The 19,885-nt window shown below is 44.2% G+C and overlaps 1 protein-coding gene across 1 annotated transcript in view; it reads left to right on the top strand.

The window, feature by feature from the left end:
- The window catches only part of LOC144792151 (uncharacterized), a 426,357-nt gene that overhangs the window by 196,897 nt on the left and 209,575 nt on the right, over window positions 1-19,885 (top strand). The window contains exons 8-9 of the mRNA XM_078667032.1: window positions 4,619-5,857; window positions 7,668-8,837. Of these exons, the coding sequence (XP_078523158.1) occupies window positions 4,619-5,857; window positions 7,668-8,837 (2,409 nt within the window). The remainder of the gene's footprint in view (window positions 1-4,618; window positions 5,858-7,667; window positions 8,838-19,885) is intronic.

The following is a 19,885-nucleotide window of genomic DNA, read 5'->3' as shown; positions in this document are numbered from 1 at the left end:
TGATATGATTCCAGGAGAGGTGACAGTGATTTTAATACATGCTGTTCCAGAATCTTAGACAGGAAAGGTAGCTGAGAAATTGGCCTATAGTTTTTCAGACTGGTTGGATCAGCCCCTGTTTTTTTTATCAGGGGTTTAACACGTGCCTCTTTAAAGCTAGCTGGTAGTAATCCTGTGGCTAATGAAATATTTAGAAGGTCTAGGATCTGGTCCTCCAAAATAGGAAGTGCCAACCGAAAGATTTCAGGGGGGCAGGGATCTGCAGGGGAGCCTGACTTGGTTGAGATAGCAAGTTGTCTGAGGGTTGTCAACTCTATACTAGGAAATCTAGAGATAATGGAGGTCGAAGGAATTTGAGGAGACGGTGGAACAGTAGACATGTTAAGAATATCTTTCTTAATGTCTGACAGGATTGTTTCTACTTTTCCAAGAAAGTAGCATTGGAAGGTGTTGCAGTCTATCACTGTATCTACCTTTCCTTCCTTTTTACTTAATTCTTTTAAGATTAGGAAGGTTTCTTTCTGGACATTTACTGCATTTTTTATGCGGGTTTCATAATAGTCCTTTTTTGTTGATACGATAAGTTTTTTGTACGACTGATAAGCTGTTCTATACAGTTCGCGATCTGTACCGTTCTTAGATTTCCTCCAGCATCTCTCAAGATATCGGAGCTTTCTTTTTTGATCCCTCAAGCTCTGTGTAAACCAGGGGGCCCCTTTTTCCGTACCCTTTATTTTCTGTATCTTTTCTGGGGCTATCTGGTCAATCGATTGTCTAAGACTAGCTACTATGGTGTCATAGTTTAGATCTAAGTCTGGGTTATCACATAAATTCGTTGATTTATGTACATGTTTGGAAAGGGCATCTATTAGAGTTACTGAGTTGACTTTTCTCCATTGGCGCACCTTCTTAGTTTTTAATGGGAGTTTGATCTGTGGGCCATCTTGTGGTACCTCACACAAGAGTAGATGGTGATCAGACCAAATACAAGGTATAATACTCATAAGGGCCACCTCTGGCATAGATGTCCAGATTAGATCGAGAGTGTGGCCCTTTATGTGAGTTGGGGCTTCCACTAATTGTACCAGGCCTAACGCAGTCATAGAGGTCTGTAACTGGCGTGTTGGCAGGTCTTTATCTGTCTTATCCCAATGGACATTGAAGTCACCTGTCACCAATATTTTTTTATATCGTGTACATATATCCGATATAATAGGAAAAAAAAGGTTGTTAAATGTTGATGTACATTGTGGTGGACAGTAAACTGTTAGAATGATGAGACAGGAATTGTTCATGGTGATTTTTATCCCAAGTAAATCTACAGAATTTGTTGTCTCAGCTAAAATTTTCGCCACTGTAAGTTGCTTTTTAAAAATAGTTGCTACACCTCCACCCCGGACACCATCCCGGCGGTTATGCCAGATCATGTCATATCCACTTGGAAGGGCGGCTATGATGTCGGGGGAGGAGTTATCACCCAGCCATGTTTCAGTAAGGGTCAGTATATCAATGGTCTCATCCTGTAATAGGGTAAAAATTTCCAGGTGATGTTTCTGTAGTGACCTAGTATTTAAAGTAGCTAGCTTCAATGGAGGTGGAAGGCAAGTGTCTCTACGACTAGGAGATCGAAAGAAGTTGCATTCCTTAAGAATGGTACACGTGGTGGAATTTAAGAGGTGCCTGCCTGAATCCAATGCTAGGAGGTCATTAACAGAGTAGATAGTACACCTACCAGAGTGCCTGGTCCCTGAGCCCGATCAAGCGCGGACGAGCGCAGACGGGCAGGACTCTGGCACGACTCCGGCGCAGGTCCGGCGCGTCCGCTGTACGCGTCCGCTGCGCGGAGTCATCACCGTCTGTTTATGTAGCGCTGCCACAGCGCGTCACCGGCCCAACCCGACCCAAGATGGCCGCCGAAACCGGAGCCCTGCTCTCGGCGTCAACACTCGGCCGAGAGCAGGTCCGGAGCTAAAGATAAGGGGGAGAATGAGCCTGAAGCGCCACGAGGCGCAAGGGAGTCTCTACACACCTTTTAATCAGGTGTGCACAAGTGCCACAAATAGTGCAAATTACAGTTTGTTTAAAGTTAAAAACAGCTAAAATACAAAAGAAAAGATGGGAGACCTCCCGGCTTCCGCCTCAGGAGGGAGAAATGCTGTTGTCAATATCACCCGCTTGTCTGACACATGCCCCTTTTGTAGCACTGTCACAGCGCGTCACCGGCCCAACCCGACCCAAGATGGCCGCCGAAACCGGAGCCCTTCTCTCGGCGTCAACACTCGGCCGAGAGCAGGTCCGGAGCTAAAGATAAGGGGGAGAATGAGCCTGAAGTGCCACGAGGCGCAAGGGAGTCTCTACACACCTTTTAATCAGGTGTGCACAAGTGCCACAAATAGTGCAAATTACAGTTTGTTTAAAGTTAAAAACAGCTAAAATACAAAAGAAAAGATGGGAGACCTCCCGGCTTCCGCCTCAGGAGGGAGAAATGCTGTTGTCAATATCACCCGCTTGTCTGACACACGCCCCTTTTGTAGCACTGCCACAGCGCGTCACCGGCCCAACCCGACCCAAGATGGCCGCCGAAACCGGAGCCCTGCTCTCGGCGTCAACACTCGGCCGAGAGCAGGTCCGGAGCTAAAGATAAGGGGGAGAATGAGCCTGAAGCGCCACGAGGCGCAAGGGAGTCTCTACACACCTTTTAATCAGGTGTGCACAAGTGCCACAAATAGTGCAAATTACAGTTTGTTTAAAGTTAAAAACAGCTAAAATACAAAAGAAAAGATGGGAGACCTCCCGGCTTCCGCCTCAGGAGGGAGAAATGCTGTTGTCAATATCACCCGCTTGTCTGACACACGCCCCTTTTGTAGCACTGCCACAGCGCGTCACCGGCCCAACCCGACCCAAGATGGCCGCCGAAACCGGAGCCCTGCTCTCGGCGTCAACACTCGGCCGAGAGCAGGTCCGGAGCTAAAGATAAGGGGGAGAATGAGCCTGAAGCGCCACGAGGCGCAAGGGAGTCTCTACACACCTTTTAATCAGGTGTGCACAAGTGCCACAAATAGTGCAAATTACAGTTTGTTTAAAGTTAAAAACAGCTAAAATACAAAAGAAAAGATGGGAGACCTCCCGGCTTCCGCCTCAGGAGGGAGAAATGCTGTTGTCAATATCACCCGCTTGTCTGACACACGCCCCTTTTGTAGCGCTGCCACAGCGCGTCACCGGCCCAACCCGACCCTGGATGGCCGCCAAAACCGGAGCCCTGCTCTCGGCGTCAACACTCGGCCGAGAGCAGGTCCGGAGCTAAAGATAAGGGGGAGAATGAGCCTGAAGCGCCATGAGGCGCAAGGGAGTCTCTACACACCTTTTAATCAGGTGTGCACAAGTGCCACAAATAGTGCAAATTACAGTTTGTTTAAAGTTAAAAACAGCTAAAATACAAAAGAAAAGATGGGAGACCTCCCGGCTTCCGCCTCAGGAGGGAGAAATGCTGTTGTCAATATCACCCGCTTGTCTGACACGCGCCCCTTTTGAAGTGCTGCCACAGCGCGTCACCGGCCCAACCCGACCCAAGATGGCCGCCGAAACCGGAGCCCTGCTCTCGGCGTCAACACTCGGCCGAGAGCAGGTCCGGAGCTAAAGATAAGGGGGAGAATGAGCCTGAAGCGCCACGAGGCGCAAGGGAGTCTCTACACACCTTTTAATCAGGTGTGCACAAGTGCCACAAATAGTGCAAATTACAGTTTGTTTAAAGTTAAAAACAGCTAAAATACAAAAGAAAAGATGGGAGACCTCCCGGAGTCCGCCTCAGGAGGGAGAAATGCTGTTGTCAATATCACCCGCTTGTCTGACACGCGCCCCTTTTGTAGCGCTGCCACAGCGCGTCACCGGCCCAACCCGACCCAGGATGGCCGCCGAAACCGGAGCCCTGCTCTCGGCGTCAACACTCGGCCGAGAGCAGGTCCGGAGATAAAGATAAGGGGGAGAATGAGCCTGAAGCGCCACGAGGCGCAAGGGAGTCTCTACACACCTTTTAATCAGGTGTGCACAAGTGCCACAAATAGTGCAAATTACAGTTTGTTTAAAGTTAAACACAGCTAAAATATATATGAATACTGATTAAAACTTATTCATGGATTTATGTTCAATTTGGGTGTATTGATCTACTTGTTTTGTGGGAGGGAGATTACATGTATAGTGACTTTATCAGCACTGGATTGATTGATTTTAGGTGGAGACTTTTCTGTTTTGCTAGACTGATGGTTCCTGCCAACACCGGGAATTAGATATGATGATCCAGGCAGTATGCATTCTAGGTTTGCAACATTTTCTGCATCAACCTGAGAGTAACATGGAATGGAATTATTCATATCAAATCACCGGAGAATAAGGGCTAGGAGTTCTGGAATATCTGCCTAAAATTACTGGATGTCCAAAGGACTACAGAACGTTATACAGCGTATGCTCCTTCATCAAAAAAGTGTGCCTAGACACCGGCCACAAATGTCCATGGATTTATCTCTAATTCCAATTCCTAGTTCTCAATTGCATTAGGATATCATTGCATTTGCTATTTGTATGTTAAATTGTGTCCACTAATATTACATTATTTCTCCAACAGTGATGACAACAGCTACATCAGTGATGAAAGAAAGCCCATCACATTCAGGACCTGCAAACACAGGCACAACTGACAATATTAATGTGTCAGGAGACTCAACAATATTAATGCATACCAGCTCAGAATCACCACAAAGCACTGAGAGCTCAACAACAGTGTCACGGGCAGGTGGCTCCACCTCAACTCATGTAGTCAATGACATTTCCACAGACACAACAATTGGTCCAGTAACTACAACAAAGACAACATCAACCCTTTTCACCAATGGCAGCTTTCTGACTAACAATGATACATCAGAAACAACCATGACACCATATCATAGTAGGGAGAGCTCAACCATCGAAGCAGTTTCCACAAGCACAACCCCAGCTGGTGTTTATTCTACATCAGTAGTAAAGAACCAAACCCAAGAAACATTTACAACTCAGAACTCTTTTACTATTAGCTCTTCTGGTACAGGCAGTGCTTTCGACTCATTTGGAAGCAGATCAACCACCACTGTAAGTGATGCCTCTAATAGTACAAATGTCATCACAACTACAATACAGGTAGAAGTAACCACAACCTCAGTAACAACTAATAGCTTCACTCCAGGCACATCAGCAAAGGGTACGTTTTCAACTACAACGTTGATGGTGACAAGTCCAACCTCATCTGCAGTCATTGATACCAGTTCCCAGACAGCAGGAGGGCATGAATCCTCAGCAGCATCTGCAGCTATGACAGAGGCAACATCATTCACCCCATCTACAAACCAGACACTCCAAACTGCCTTCTTAACTGGAAGCACAGCCGCCATCACAGCTAATGATGTTACCACTGGACTAGAAACAATACCAACAACAGTACCAACAGTAGGAAACACAACACCAGTTACAGCTACTAATTCCAATTCTTATTCATCGTTGAGTCCAACAAATTTGAATACAGCCACCCCAGAAAGCAGCATAAGCATAACTACAGTGAGGCAAGAAAGCTCTCAATCGCAATCAGAGAACACAAATTCAACTGTGGTGGCTACTACCACATCCCCAGCCAAAACAGATACACCTACAAGCAAAGAACTGACAACTACTTCCATGGCTGCAGACACGGCCCCCGCCTCAGCTTATAATGTGACATTTGATGTAACCACAGAAGAAACAATGTCAACTGCAGGGTCAACTGAGTCAAGCATGACTTCTAGCACAATAGACACAACTACATTAACATCTACTTCCGGGTATAATGCAACACCTGGTAAGTACAACCTCTTGTGTCCTTTTTACAGTGTGTAACAAATTTAAGTTGGAGGGTTTTGGTCCTATGTTTCTTCTATGGAGATGGAGAGGAAAACAGATGTGAGGGAGAGGAGCAACAAAACTGCAGGAAGGCCACTTGAGATGCTGCAGCCTTAACCTGTGCAGGTGAACTGTAAATGAGGAGTAATTGAGTATAGAAGCATGTCAAGTATAAACTGCCATTTGTTTCATAAGTCATGAATCACAATTTCAAGGGAAAGGGCAAGTCAAATGGTTAACAACCACCAGGCAAGCATAACATGTCAACTGTTTTAAAATCACAACTACTGAAAACTGCTTTATGATGTATTCATAATAGTTTGCATTTGTAAAGCACACACATCTCCAAAAAGGTGCCTGGTTGTTCACCTAGATGACTTCGCTCTAGAGGGAGAGACATGAAGGCCTTAAGGCAAAGGTAACTGAAACAGGTTCTTTTAAAAAAGTATGTGAAAACTGAGAACTTCAGTGATGTGACACAGGGGCAATGATGAGGAATTTCAAGCATTGGTAGTGATTACAGAAAAGGGTTTACCAACCTGCTGAGCTAGATCAAAGCTTTGAACATACAGAAATCTAGCTGAAGTGTTGCATATAACATGTTATGAATATAACTAATAGATATTGCATGAAGAGCTTTGTGACAGAGCCTCAGATTTAAAGAGGCCACTCTTGTGAATGGGAAGACTGGTTCAAGAGGTCAGGTGAGGTGAAATGGGAGCTCTTCTTTTCCAAGCCAGACATCAGTCGGGCTCAGGTGGTCTGAATGTGCTGAGGTTTGCATAAATCATAGCAAAGCAGGTAAATATATAGGGAGTTCCACTGGTGTGAGTGTCATAGAATGATCGACGGAGCAGCCACCTCTCTAAGTCTGGCTGGAACAACTAGAATACAGTTCCTTATGACAAGAAGCATGAAGAAGCAGGCTGTGAACAGCTTGTCTGCTTGTACAGTGAATGGAAAATGGCAGCAAAAGTGATTCCAGGGCTTTGTGCAGAATATTCAGGGGTTGACGTGCAGATCTGGTGGCCGCTAGCATCGTCTGATAGTTCTTCAGAGACACTACCTCAGTGGAAAGAAGGTATTTGTGCTGAGAATGGGTCCATATTTCTGTTCAAGGCATTCCTTTTCTGGACTCTCATGGGCAAAGCTTTCCAGACTGATGGATGTGTAGGGCTGACTAGATCAGTTTATATGATGCGAGGAGCTCTGACAGGGGCTCGCATGGTGCTTGAGTTAAGACTGCGCGGTGCTAGACACAAGACTCTGTCAGGAACAGCTAAGAGCCATCTGAGAGGCTGGAATTAGGGCATAATGAACTATTTGTTTACGGTTCTGTGGTAGAGGGATAGTTCCTGCCAGCACCTTGAATTAGACATGATCCAGGCAGTATGCATTCTAGGTTTGCAACTGTTTCTGCATCAAGCTATGAGTAACAAGTTGTGGAAAGGAAGCAAGCACCATCTCCAGTCAATTCATGAGAATCACTCTGTGCGTTGGAATGGAATTATTGATATGAAATCATTGGAAAATTAGGGCTCGGTGTTATTGAATATCTGCCTAAAATTATTAGGTATCTAAAGGACTCCAAAACACTATACATTGTGTGTTCCTTCATCAAAAAAGTGTGCCTAGACACCAGCCACAATGGTCCATGGATTTATCTCTACTTCCAATTCCATGTTTTCCTCGATGCCATTAGGATATCATGGCATTTGCTTTTGGTATGTTAAATTGCTTCCACTAATATTAGATTATTTCTCCAACAGTGATGACAACAGCTGTGTCAGGAGACGCAACGACATTAACAGATACCAGCTCAGAATTACCACAAAGCATTGAGAGCTCAACAACCGTGTCACCGGCAGGCAGCTCCATCTCAACTCATGTAATCAATGACACATCCACGGAGACAACAATTAGTCCAAAAACTGTAACAAAGGCAACATCAACCCTTTTCACCAATGGCAGCTTTCTGACCAACAACGATACATCAGAAACAACCATAACACCATACCATAGTAGGGAGAGCTCAACCATCGAAGTAGCTTCCACAAGCACAACCCCAGCTGGTGTTTATTCTATGTCAGTAGTAAATTACCAAACCCAAGCAACTTTTACTACTCAGGATTCTATTTCTATTAGCTATTCTGCCACAGACAGTGCTTTCAACTCATCTGTAAGCAGATCAACCACCACTCTAAGTGATGCCTCTAATAGTACAAATGTCATCACAACAACAATAATTAGAGGAGTAACCACAACCTCAGTCACAACTAATAGCTTCACTCCAGGCACGTCAGCAAATGGCACGTTTTCAACTACAACATCGATGGTGACAAGCCCAACCTCATCTGCAGTCATTGACACCAGTTCACAGACAGCAGGAGGGCATGAATCCTCAGCAGCATCTGCGGCTATGACAGAGGCAACATCATTTGCTCCATCTACCAACCAGACAGTTCATTATACCTTCTTAACTCTATCCACAGCCAACATCACAGAAAATAATGCTACCTCTAGTTCAAAAACAATACCAACATCAGCGCCAACCGTGGTAAACACAACACCAGATACAGCTACTAATTCCAATTCTTATTCATCGTTGAGTCCAACAAATTTGAATACAACAATAAAAGAGAGCAGCATAAGCCTATCTACAATGAGTCCAAGCAGTTCTCCATCGCAATCAATTCACACAGATTTAGTAGTAAGGGTTACAACCACATCCCGAGCCAGAACAGATACACCTACAAGCAAAGAAATTACTACTACCTCTATGTCTGCAGACACAGCCCCCGTAACAGCCTATAATGTGACTTTTGATGTAACCAGAAAAGAAACAATGTCAACTGCAGGATCAATTGCAACTGTCAAGATATCTGATGCAACAGACACAAGTACATTAACATATTCCTCTGGGTATGGTACAACACCTGGTAAGCACAAAGGTTATTTTGACATTGTGCAATAGATACGAGTGTGAACATTTTATCTTTGATTTTGAGGTGAATTTGAGGACTGGGTAGAGAAGACGTACAGATGAGGCTAATGGAGCATCCGGGTGGCAGGGAGAGCTACACACCTGCTATGCCCTCACCCAGCGCAGGTTATTTCTAGGTGAGGAAATATTAAAGATAAAAGCGTGTGAGGTGTAGATCAGCTTCGACTCCTCTGTTCTAGACCTAAATCTTAAGGGAGAGTGTACGTCAAATGCATTACAACCACCAGGCAAGCGTAATATCTCTCATGCCAAATCTTTGAAAAAGATAACTAGTAAAACTGCTTTTGGAAGTGTTAGTATACAGTTGTATTGGTAAAGTTAGGAAATACCCAACACAAAGTATGTCCTGGAGCTATGCTAGATGGAATCACTCTAGGTGGAGAAAAATTAAAGCCTTAATTTATAACCAACTTATATAATCGAAATAAAAAGTTTATAAAAATTGAAAACGTCAGTGGGGGAATGCCGAAGCAGTGGCAAGAACTTCAAAGCCTTGTTAGTGATTACAGAAAAGCTTGATCGCCATCCTCAGATAGTCAAAAACATGGAACAATCACAAGGCTTTCACTTGAGTACAAAATGTAGGAGGACTGTAGCTGCCAAAAAAATAATGTAGGTAAGTAAATGACGCTCCATATAGAGTTGTGTGACAGATGTTCAGGACCTTTCCTAGAAGGCCATGGCACAAGCAGGGCTTACTGGACCCAACAGTGGGGGTTGTGGCCCAGGGCTTGGCCTACTATGAATCCTGGCCCAAGTACTACCCCTTCAGCACTTGACTTAGGAGAAGGAGTAGCACAGGTCAAATAGTTTAAGGCTCTCTGAGGTAGTTTGGTGTAATGCGTACACAGGTATAAGACTCGAAATACACACAGTACCTGCAATAACTGATTGCCCAGTCAAATATTGCCCTTTGTGCTGAAAGTAGTATTTAATATAAAACAAAGGATACAAAACACTCACTAAATAATATTCAAAACCTCTTAATGTTGGCCTGCTAGTGAAGTCATGGATGGTATTTCTGAATCACTCTTTCCCTTTTGATAATGAAGGCAACATTCAGATGTGCCCTGCCTCTCAAGAGGTGTGCACTGGTAAAAGCTATTTGTAGCAAGGTTTTGATCACCTAATGTTGGTACAGTGTCTGGAGGGAGTGTTCTCTCTGTGAAGAGCTTATCAGAGAAACAAACCTGGTACAGGATGATAGGAGTGCACAGAAGGACTTGGCCAACTAATGGGGCTTGACTGTCTGCTTTGAGTGTGGTCTGCATGAAGACTTCTATTGAAAGTGAGGGCTATGCATAGTAGGGGCTTGGCCACCTAATGGGGCTCCAGTATCTAGATGCAAACTATGCGGTTAGTAGTGTCTTCATTACCTAAGCAGTCCAGAGTATCTGGAGGGAGTGGGCACTCCATGGAGGCTCATATACAAGGTGAATGCTGTGCTTAGTAGGGGCTTTAGTTTCTGGAGGCAAAGGATGTGCATAGAAGCGGCTTGGTCATCTAATGGGGCTTGAATGTCTGGATGCATCGGGCTCACCAGGGAGTTCACAAGTACAAGGTGAAGACTGTGAGTAGTAGGGTCTTGGCCAGCTAATTGGGTTCAGCTGCCTGGAGAGAGTGGGCTCTCTGTGTAAACTTCTATACAAGGTGAAAGCTGTCCTAGTTGTGGCTTCGGTGTCCAAAGGCAAAGTGTGTGCTTAAAATGGGGTTGGCCACCTAACGGGGCTTGGATATCTGAAAGGAGTGGGCTCTTTATGAAGACTCCTGTACAATGAGAGGGCTGTGAGTAGTAGGATATTTTCCATCTAATGGAGCTTTGGTGTCTTGAGGTGAAGGGTGTGTCTAGTGTGGGCTTGGTCACTTAATGGGGCTTGGATGCCTGGAGGGAGTTTGCTCTCTGTGACTACTTCTGTAGAAGGTGAACACTGTGCATAAGAGAGTCTTGGCTACCCAATGAGACTTGGGTGTCTGGTGGCGAACGGTGTACAAACCAGTCCTGAGTTGCTTTTATTGCTTATATTCATGTTGAGGGGGGACATAGCCTGGCAGTTTGGGCGGGACTGTTCCCATTGAAGTTGGGTCAAGACTGATTTCCTTATGGATAGGAGTTCAAACTGAGGTGCCATGTAAAATTAAATAACGATGGACTGGGATGTGGCCCCAAGTAAATAGTTGTGGCTTTTTTTTTTTTACCAAGATATGAAGAAGGGCGTTCTAGGTGGGTAACCTCCACCTCTCTGCTGCAACTTTTATATTTTGGTTCCGATGTTTGACCCCCCCCCCAGGAGAGAGAGAAAGGCACATCCCCTCTAGTATTCACTGTTTGCTCGATCCACTCCAACAGTATCTCACTGGACTGCCATTCGCTATGTTGTAGACTGAGCCCCAACAGTGCCCAGGTAAAATCATTGGAACACGTTCATCCGTTCCGCCATACAGCTAGTGCTGCCCAGATCTTATCTCTACTTGAGCTGTCACAGGCCATATCAGACTCACTTACATAAATGATCTGTTGCAAACAGTCTGGAAAACTAGGTGCTATCTCTTTCTTCCACGCCCTGCATATTTCGCGCCTGGCTAATAACATTACATAGAAGATGAATTTACACTTTATATCATCTAGATGATGTTCCTTAGCCAGCCCAAACAAAATTATACTTGGAGTAGTTGCGAATTGTATGTTCAACACTGCAGCAATGAACTCACCAATTTTAAACCAATAATTTGTTAACATTGGGCAATCTACAAACATATGTAGGTCGTCTGCAGCCAAGAGTTTACACCGTGGGCAACAATATTCTGCATTGGTAAACCTTGCTAGCTTCTTGGGTGTGATATAGACTCTGTATAGGGTAAACAGGTGATTCCTTTTGAGTGGAGCTGACTTAACCACAGTGTGCAACATCGTAAAGGAATCTATCCATAGGTCTTGAAGACTGTTATGATCTAAAACAACCTCATTGCACCATATCTTTTGAAGTTCAGGTTCTGCCACTCCCTCTCCCTCTTGCATGGCCCAATACCAAAAAGATATTTCTTTTTTCCATTTACCCTTTCTGCTCACTAGATCAAACTTTGGATTTAATGAACCAGCTGTCCAAGCCATTGTGGCCCACCAGCCAGAAAGTTGGTAATGTTTAAACCTAGTGAGTGTTCTCCCTGTCAATCCAGAGAGTGCTACCCACTCAATAAGCTGTGAGTCATTTAATATATCTCTCCAGTGTGTTATACCAGCTAGCCTCAAAGGACGTGCTAATTGGTCTTTGAGACACTCGGGAGTCCCTGGAGAATCCCAGATCGGGGCCTGGGGAGCGTAGTATGGAATTCCCAATTTTTTTCTAAAAAATACCCAGTTTTTTAGGGCCGCCTCTAAGATCTTTAGCCTTACTTTTTTGTAGAATCTGGGATCCCCGAATGTAAAAAGAAAATATTCGTGTCCCTGGGGTATACCATTCAGCATTGCCTGGAACAGACGGCCCAAAGAAGATGTATCCGCCTTATCTGCCATTATCCTAAAGTTTTTTATGTGGAATGAGTGGCAATAAATAAGTATGTCTGGTAGGGCTAAGCCTCCTGATTCTAACCTCCTCCTCAGTTTCTTCCAAGATATTCTTGGAGACTTCGTGTTCCAAACAAACAAGCCTATTTTCCCCTGCATTTTTGCTATGTCTCTCGGGCTGAAAGTCAATGGAATTGAATTAAACAGAAAAGTGATTTTCGGCAGGATGACCATTTTAATTAAGTTTACTCTGCCAAATATGTTTAATGGGAGGCCCGACCAACGTTGTAATAAGCCGCAGACCTCCTTGTAAGCTCTGTCCAGATTAACTTTTGATAACTGTTTTATATCTTGAACCAGATGAATGCCTAAATACCTCATCCGTGTCTTAGACCCAGGGAACCCCACCTCCTGGTTACACTGCATGTCCTCAGTTTTCTCTTTATTTATTTTGTAACCTGAAATCACCCCAAAGTCTTCTGCCTGATCAAAGAGTCGTGGAATAGCCTCATCAGGATTTGAGGTGAACATTAAGAGGTCATCCGCATAAAGGGCAAATTTTAACTCCAGGTTTGCAATATTAAAGGGTTTAAACAGGGGGTCTGATCTCAGCTGAGTAACAAAAGGTTCAATATATAAATTAAACAGAAGAGGGGAAAGAGGACACCCCTGCCTGGTACCACGATATATTGGTATCCACTCTGTTAGAAGGTCATTTACCAAAATTTTAGCCTTGGGGTTTGAATATAATAAACGGATAGATGATATAAAGTTTGATGGCATACCGAATGCAGCCAATGTTTCCCATAGATAAAACCAATTGACCTGGTCAAAAGCCTTTGTGGCATCTATAGCCACTATAGTCAAAGGCACCTTCTCGTTGGTGGCTACATCTATAGCTGCTATGGCCTGGAATGTAAGTTCATTCAACTGCCTACCTGGCATAAACCCCCTCTGATCCTCGTGCACCACTGTTTTGATGACTTTGGCCAATCTCGCTGCCAATACCCCCGCAAAGATTTTATAGTCAGTGTTCAACAGCGAGATTGGCCTGTAGGACTGGACCATCAGAGGATCCTTATTTGGCTTTAATATTAGTGCTACTGTGGCTTCCAACCATGTTTGTGGGGCAGCTTCACCTCCAAGATGTATTTTATTGAACAAAGTTGCAAGGACTGGAACAATGACCTCTGTACTGAGTTGGTATAGTTCTACTGGGAGTCCATCCGGGCCAGCTGCTTTGCCCTTTGCCATTTTTTTTAGTTGAATATGTACTTCTCCCTCTTTGATAGGTGAGCTTAAAAAAGCCCTATCTGCTTCAGTCAAATGTGGTAATTCTAGTTGCCGCAACCAATTTTCTGCTCTTTCAGGCGAAAAGTCACTGCTCTGGGTATATAGCTTAGACATATATGCTTTAGCTTCCTCCACAATCTGGTTATTATCATATGTCTGTGACCCTGTTCTCTGTATAATTAGGCTTGTAATCTGATTTCTGGCCCTATCTGACCTAACCTTCCATGCCAAGAGACGCCCACATTTCTCTCCATAAGAGAAATTTTGAAGCCTGCTCGCCTCCCATCTGTCCTTGATTTGTCTATCCAATTTTGCCTGATATTCTGCCTTTAAACAATTCAACTCGTATTGTAGAGACTCGAGATTAGAATGCTGTTCTAGTGAGGCTAATTGCAGCTTTTGCTCTTTATGCTTTATTTTCATAAGAGAATCGGCTTCCTCTTTTCTGCTATCATTATTTCTCTTAATTGCAATGGTAGTTAATATCCCTCTTGAGAAAGACTTGAAGGCCTCCCAAACAGTTTGGTGAGACGCAGATCCAATATTGAACCTGAAAAATTCTATTTGAAACACCAAGCAAGCTTTTACACCGTCCCTTTGTAGTAATGATCTATCAAGAGTCCATCTTCTTGTTTGTCCTCCTCTTGCGATTTTAATTGTTAACTCCACCATCGAGTGGTCCGATAAGAGAGCTGGAATATATGTAGAGGTGTCGACGACTGGAAATAAACTTTGGTCTATTAAAAAGAAATCAATACGAGAGTGGTGTCTATATCTATGGCTATAGTAAGAGTAATCTCTATTCCTGGCATTTCTAGCCCTCCATACGTCTAATAAACTAAAATCTTTCATTATGTTCTTAAGTTCAGACTTCATTTTATTTGGGGGGGAAGAGATGGCCCTAGAGGTCCGATCCAGAGCTTGATCAAAAACTAAGTTAAAATCACCCCCTAAAATAATAGGAACGTTTAGATTAGAAAGACTTACTTTTAGGTTGACCAAATATTCCGGGCAATCTTGGTTTGGGCCATAATATACCGCACAAGCCACGCGGAAACTATCTACCACTAAGGACGCAGTCAGCCATCTACCTGAGGTGTCCGTATCATACTTCTCAACTCTAATCCTACTATTTAACCGGATTAGCATCGCCACTCCCCTAGTACTCCCACTTTGATGAGAGCAGAGAAGCTCCTGTACCCATCTTTGTTTTTTAAAAGCTGCCTTGCAATCTTGAGACTCGAGATGGGTCTCTTCCAACAAACAAACGTGGGCCCCTGAATTCTTTAAAAATTCGCATATTCTATTAAATTTCCTGCCCTCCCTTAAACCATTGACATTCCAGCTCACTATCTTGATTTTATTTAAGGCATTCGCCATATCGATGTACCAGATACATTAGATATAATAATGATCCTAGAATATTGCTTCATAATCATGCCCAACATCTTAATTATCTTTTTGGCTTTATGAGGAATGATTTTTTTCTTTATCTGTCCCGCCTCCCACCACCTCCCACCCTGAGGAACCCCCCCTCATGGATCTTGGCGATGTTGGTCACCCTATGGGAGTCCAGACCCTAACCCAGAATCTACCTCTAACTATAGAAAACATTTTGCATAATATGTGCCTCTATTTATGGTGAGTGATATCTTGATATCTAAAGGTCAAGAGTATGCAAACGGGGTAAACACGTGCCCCCCCCCCTTTTTTTTTTTTAAACAACCGTGCAGACATCTTTTTTTTAATTTTTTTTTTGTATTTACACTTTTTTTTTTTATTCCATAAATTACCCCTTATACTTATATAGTTTCCTATATGTTTAACACTTATGCGGTATTCTCTCCGCTATCTCTTGATGCTGCATTTCCCTCATCTGACTTAGAAATGTATCAACCTCCTGAGTGGAGGTGAAGTTGTGCGTTTTGTTTCTCCAGACCACCCTTAAAGCTGCAGGGAACTTCATCATCACTTGTGCTCCTAGACTTCTAAGGTCAGACATCCGCGAGCCCAATTCCCACTGTCTCTGCGCGGTCGCTCTCCCTACATCTGAGCGGATAAGATATTTAGTAGAGTCTATGTGTAGAGATGTATCCACTAAGGCTCTGCCTAATATCAACTCCTTAATCGTATAAGTGTGAAAATTCACTAAGATTTTTCTCGGAGCCTTCCTATCCGGGTGCTGTCTAAATGGGTCTCTGTGTGCCCGCTGGATTTCGCTTTCAAGGTCGATATCTGGTCTGTCCTTTAGGACCCCCTCTCTCAATAACTTGCATACGAGGGACTTCACATCTCCATTTTCCGCCCCTCAGTTATTTTCAAAAACTTCAAGTTGTTCCTCCTGGCATGAATCTCTAATCTCTCTATATCCGATTGCAGAGTCTTATTCTGAGATTTAAGGTCAGCAATGATTTTTGAGTGACCTTGGGATACTCTCGCAAGGTTAGCAACTTCGCATTCCAACGCCTCTGTCCTGGTACAAATATCGTCAAGTTTATTCTCTAGACTAGTGCACTTCTCTGTGATTTGCTTTTGGTTCCCTTCTGAGATTTCAAACCGTGGGAGCAGTTTAGCAAATAGATCCTCACGAAGAGAGCAGAGAAGGTGCTCCAACTGGTTCCTCTCTACTCCCCTCAGTTGCTCGTCTGATGAGTTTCCTACCGTGTTATCCCTGCTGGCGTCCTCGCTTAAGGATCCGGGGGACAAAAGAGCAGGCTCTGGTTGTTGCTGTAAGGCCGGGCTCTTCTCCAGATTCTGTTCCACCTCTAAGCCGGAACCCTCTATGTCTAAATCCGTCTCCGGCTCCAGTAGAAGCAGATTAAACCTATTCAGAAGCTTAACCGGTTCCTTGGGGCGTGTAACCGGAGGGGCTGGTTGTTGCTCGATCTGTACGTTGGCCTGTTTAGGTGATATTTGCGATGATGTTTGCGGAGTCCTGGTTGCAGGGTTGCCAACAGGGGGAGCAGATTTTTGGTCTGCCACTTTCTCCATTATTTTAAAGTATGACTTCAAGGAAGGGGTGAATTTTAAGGTGCTAAGCCCACTTTTTTTCGCCACTACTGTCTTGCCCTTCTCCTTTCGCTCCTTCTTTTTCTGTCTTGGAGTTTTGGGGACTACACTCCCCGCTAAATCAGCTACAATCAGCTCTCTTTCTGGCAGTGAACGTAGCAGGTATCTATTCTTGCCTGCCTGGCGTGCATCCCCTTTCTGCCCTCTGCTCTCTTTACTGGTAGCACCTTCCGTCCCACTCTGTTCGGTTGAGTTGGCCGGTTTAACCCCACTCTGTATCCTCCGCCTGCTACAGCTATCTGTTGATATAGTTGGAGGAAATTCAACAACTGCCGAGTCCATCCACAGCCTTATCCAACGATCAAAGCTGTGGAAACCTACAGTCAAATGTAGAGCATCCTGTGCATATCCTCCACCTTCAATCTTCGCACTGCGGAGACCTTTAGACCAAAAAGTACTAGATGTGGGGAGGACGCTATCCCCCAACAACACACAGGACCCTGCTTGCCCCTGATCGATTAAACATGAGCACTCTAGTGCATGAGTGAAAAGAGAAAAAAACGTACAGTTTACCACACGGGGGTAGACCCTTGCTGCTGCCGCCCTTATCCTTTTCCACTGGACCGCCGGACTCCCGCAGTTAGATCCGCCGTTTTGCCCAGTACTGCTGCTGCACGTGTCTCTCGCAGTCTGCTCCGACCACAGCATAGGCATAGAGAGCGTAGAGCGTAGAGAGCGCCGGTCCAACGCTCATCCGAAAGGTATCCAGGTCCTAGCGCTCACCGGGTGGAACACCAGCCAGGTCCAGCGTGGAGGGGAAAAGAAAATCCAGTGAGACGCTGCAGGTTTAGCCAGAAAAATAACGAGTCACCGCATCCTCACCATTTGTTACAGGTCCGAAACGCGATGCTCTGCATTGCCGAGGTGACTCCGGGTCAGAGCGGCCGGGAGTTAGCCTGCCGCCATGTTCCTCCTCAGATCACCAATTAGCAGTGGCTTTGATGAATTCAAGCATTTTATCCATCACTTTTTTGTATCCTTCAGTGTGTTGCCCTAACTGGGTTGGGTGTGCCCAGACATGGATCCCATGCACACTGTGAAATTACAGACAGGCTATAGCTGACAAAGAGCCCTAATAATGGTAAAACCAGTACTGGGTTGCTTGCGTTCTGGTTCAGGGAGGACCTTGCCCATAACTTTGGGATGGACTATTCAGATTGAAACAGGGTCAAAACTGATTTGTGTATGGCTGGTTCTGATCTGAGGTGGCATGGTGAACAAAATAGCAATGGACTGCGATGTGACCCCAAGTAATTGCCAGTGGCTGAGTTTAATTCAAGCTTTCCATCCATCACTTTTTTTGTATACTCAACTGAGATTGAAAGCATGGCCTGTGGGGGAGAGGTATGTGACCTTGCTAAATATATTAACACCTTAATATAACTTTAAATAACCGGTGGATTTAGATGAAAAAGTAAACATGTTGTAGTGGTGGTTGCGTGGATGTATGTAGTGGATGTGTAATGGAATGTCCGTGTATCATGTTGCAACCTCGTCTGTAGGATCTTCAACTATGTACAGCAGGCCTGAATGCTCAAACTCCCTTACCTCTAACCAACATTGCAAGTTGTGTGCTCTGATTTTGTTAGTGGTGACCAACTTTCCATGTGACCAACCATATAGTGCGCATGCACATGTAGTTAAATTGAATTCTGCTACTTCTACTTCTACTTTCATGCAAATTTATCAAATGATGACAAAGATATTGGCAAATCCAAGGTCTTTTTGCCCCCTCATTTAAATGTGCCCTCTTTACAGATGTAAGAAATCTGGTATCCATGTATTGAATTTAACTTGACATATTTACAGACAACTAAACATGCTAAATCTTAATGGATAATGAGCAGAACTGTGAAACGGGGCCACAGTTATTAAAAACATGAGTCTTTTTGTCACTCTTTTGCTGTGATGCCACCCTTTTCATATGGGCGCAAAGGTGAAAATGATGTATTCCTTTTACCACACATGTAGGACAGATACATAAAAAGTCACGAAGTGGTTAGCTTGCAAAACACTATTGAGGGGCCTCCCAGTACTATTTTAAAATCTAGAGAATTATGTCACAATTCATCTGAAATAAACTGCTGTCCCTTTGATATTTGTTTGCATGTAGTTGTACACTTGCATGGGAGTATATGTGACTGAAAATACCCTCTTACCTGTTGCAGCTTGACCTGCTTGCCGATATGCTCAGTCAATCATGACCCTTGGTGTGCTTCCTTAATTCACCATTTTCTGTTGCAACAAAGTGACACAAATAGGTGGAATGTTTGTCTATGTTGCTAAGCCATACAAGAACAAGACTAAAAGAATAGTGAAGCAAACCTTCTTTCACATACTCTGAGAATTGGGAAGTTATATTTCTTTGCCAGGATTCTCAAATGAGAAGTCATCATATCTAGAAAAGGGCTGTGTGTTAGCTGCCAGGTGTTCTGCCTTTTAAGGGTGTGACATTATGTGGCTGGAAAACAGCTGCACACAGAAAGGTATGGAAGGGGATGTGATGAGTAAGGGTGGGCGCAAAATCCGTTTCGCGGGCGAATTTGCGGATTTTCCGCAATTTCGCGATCCGCGAATCTTGCGAAATCGCGGTAAAATCCGCGAATCAGCGGGGACTCATTTTCAGTCAAGCAAGGGTTACTTACATTAGCAGGTGCAAAAGTTGAACCTAATTTCTTTGTAACCTTTTACAAAAGGGTTACAAAGAAATTAACTTCAACTTGGGCACCTGCTGCTAAGTGCTTCCTGGCGCCTCTTTGCCTACTTGCAACTATTCGCTGACCCTGCTCTGACCCTTGAAGCAGGGTCAGAGAATAGTTACAAGTAGGCAACAAGGCACCTAAACCTCATCAGGAAGCACTTACAGATATAAAAAACGAGGAAGAAGGGAGAGGATGGCAAATACACCCATTTTGAGTTGTAAGGAGGGGTTAAACTAAAAGAGACCTTTACAGCACAATTTTCATATGCATTTTGCTTAAAATAAAAAGCTGTATGTTCTGTAGGGGCAACTCAGGAATCTGGCCCTTCAGAGATCCGGCCTCTCTTTCTTTCTCTCGTTCTCTCTCTACCTCTCTTTCTCTCTCTTTCTCTCTATCTCTCTCTTCCTCTCCTTTCTT

This window comes from Lissotriton helveticus, chromosome 11, assembly GCF_964261635.1.
Source record: "Lissotriton helveticus chromosome 11, aLisHel1.1, whole genome shotgun sequence".
Lineage (NCBI taxonomy): Eukaryota > Metazoa > Chordata > Amphibia > Caudata > Salamandridae > Lissotriton > Lissotriton helveticus.
Note: the sequence above shows the minus strand (reverse complement) of the source record. Positions and strands in the feature narration are given on the sequence as shown.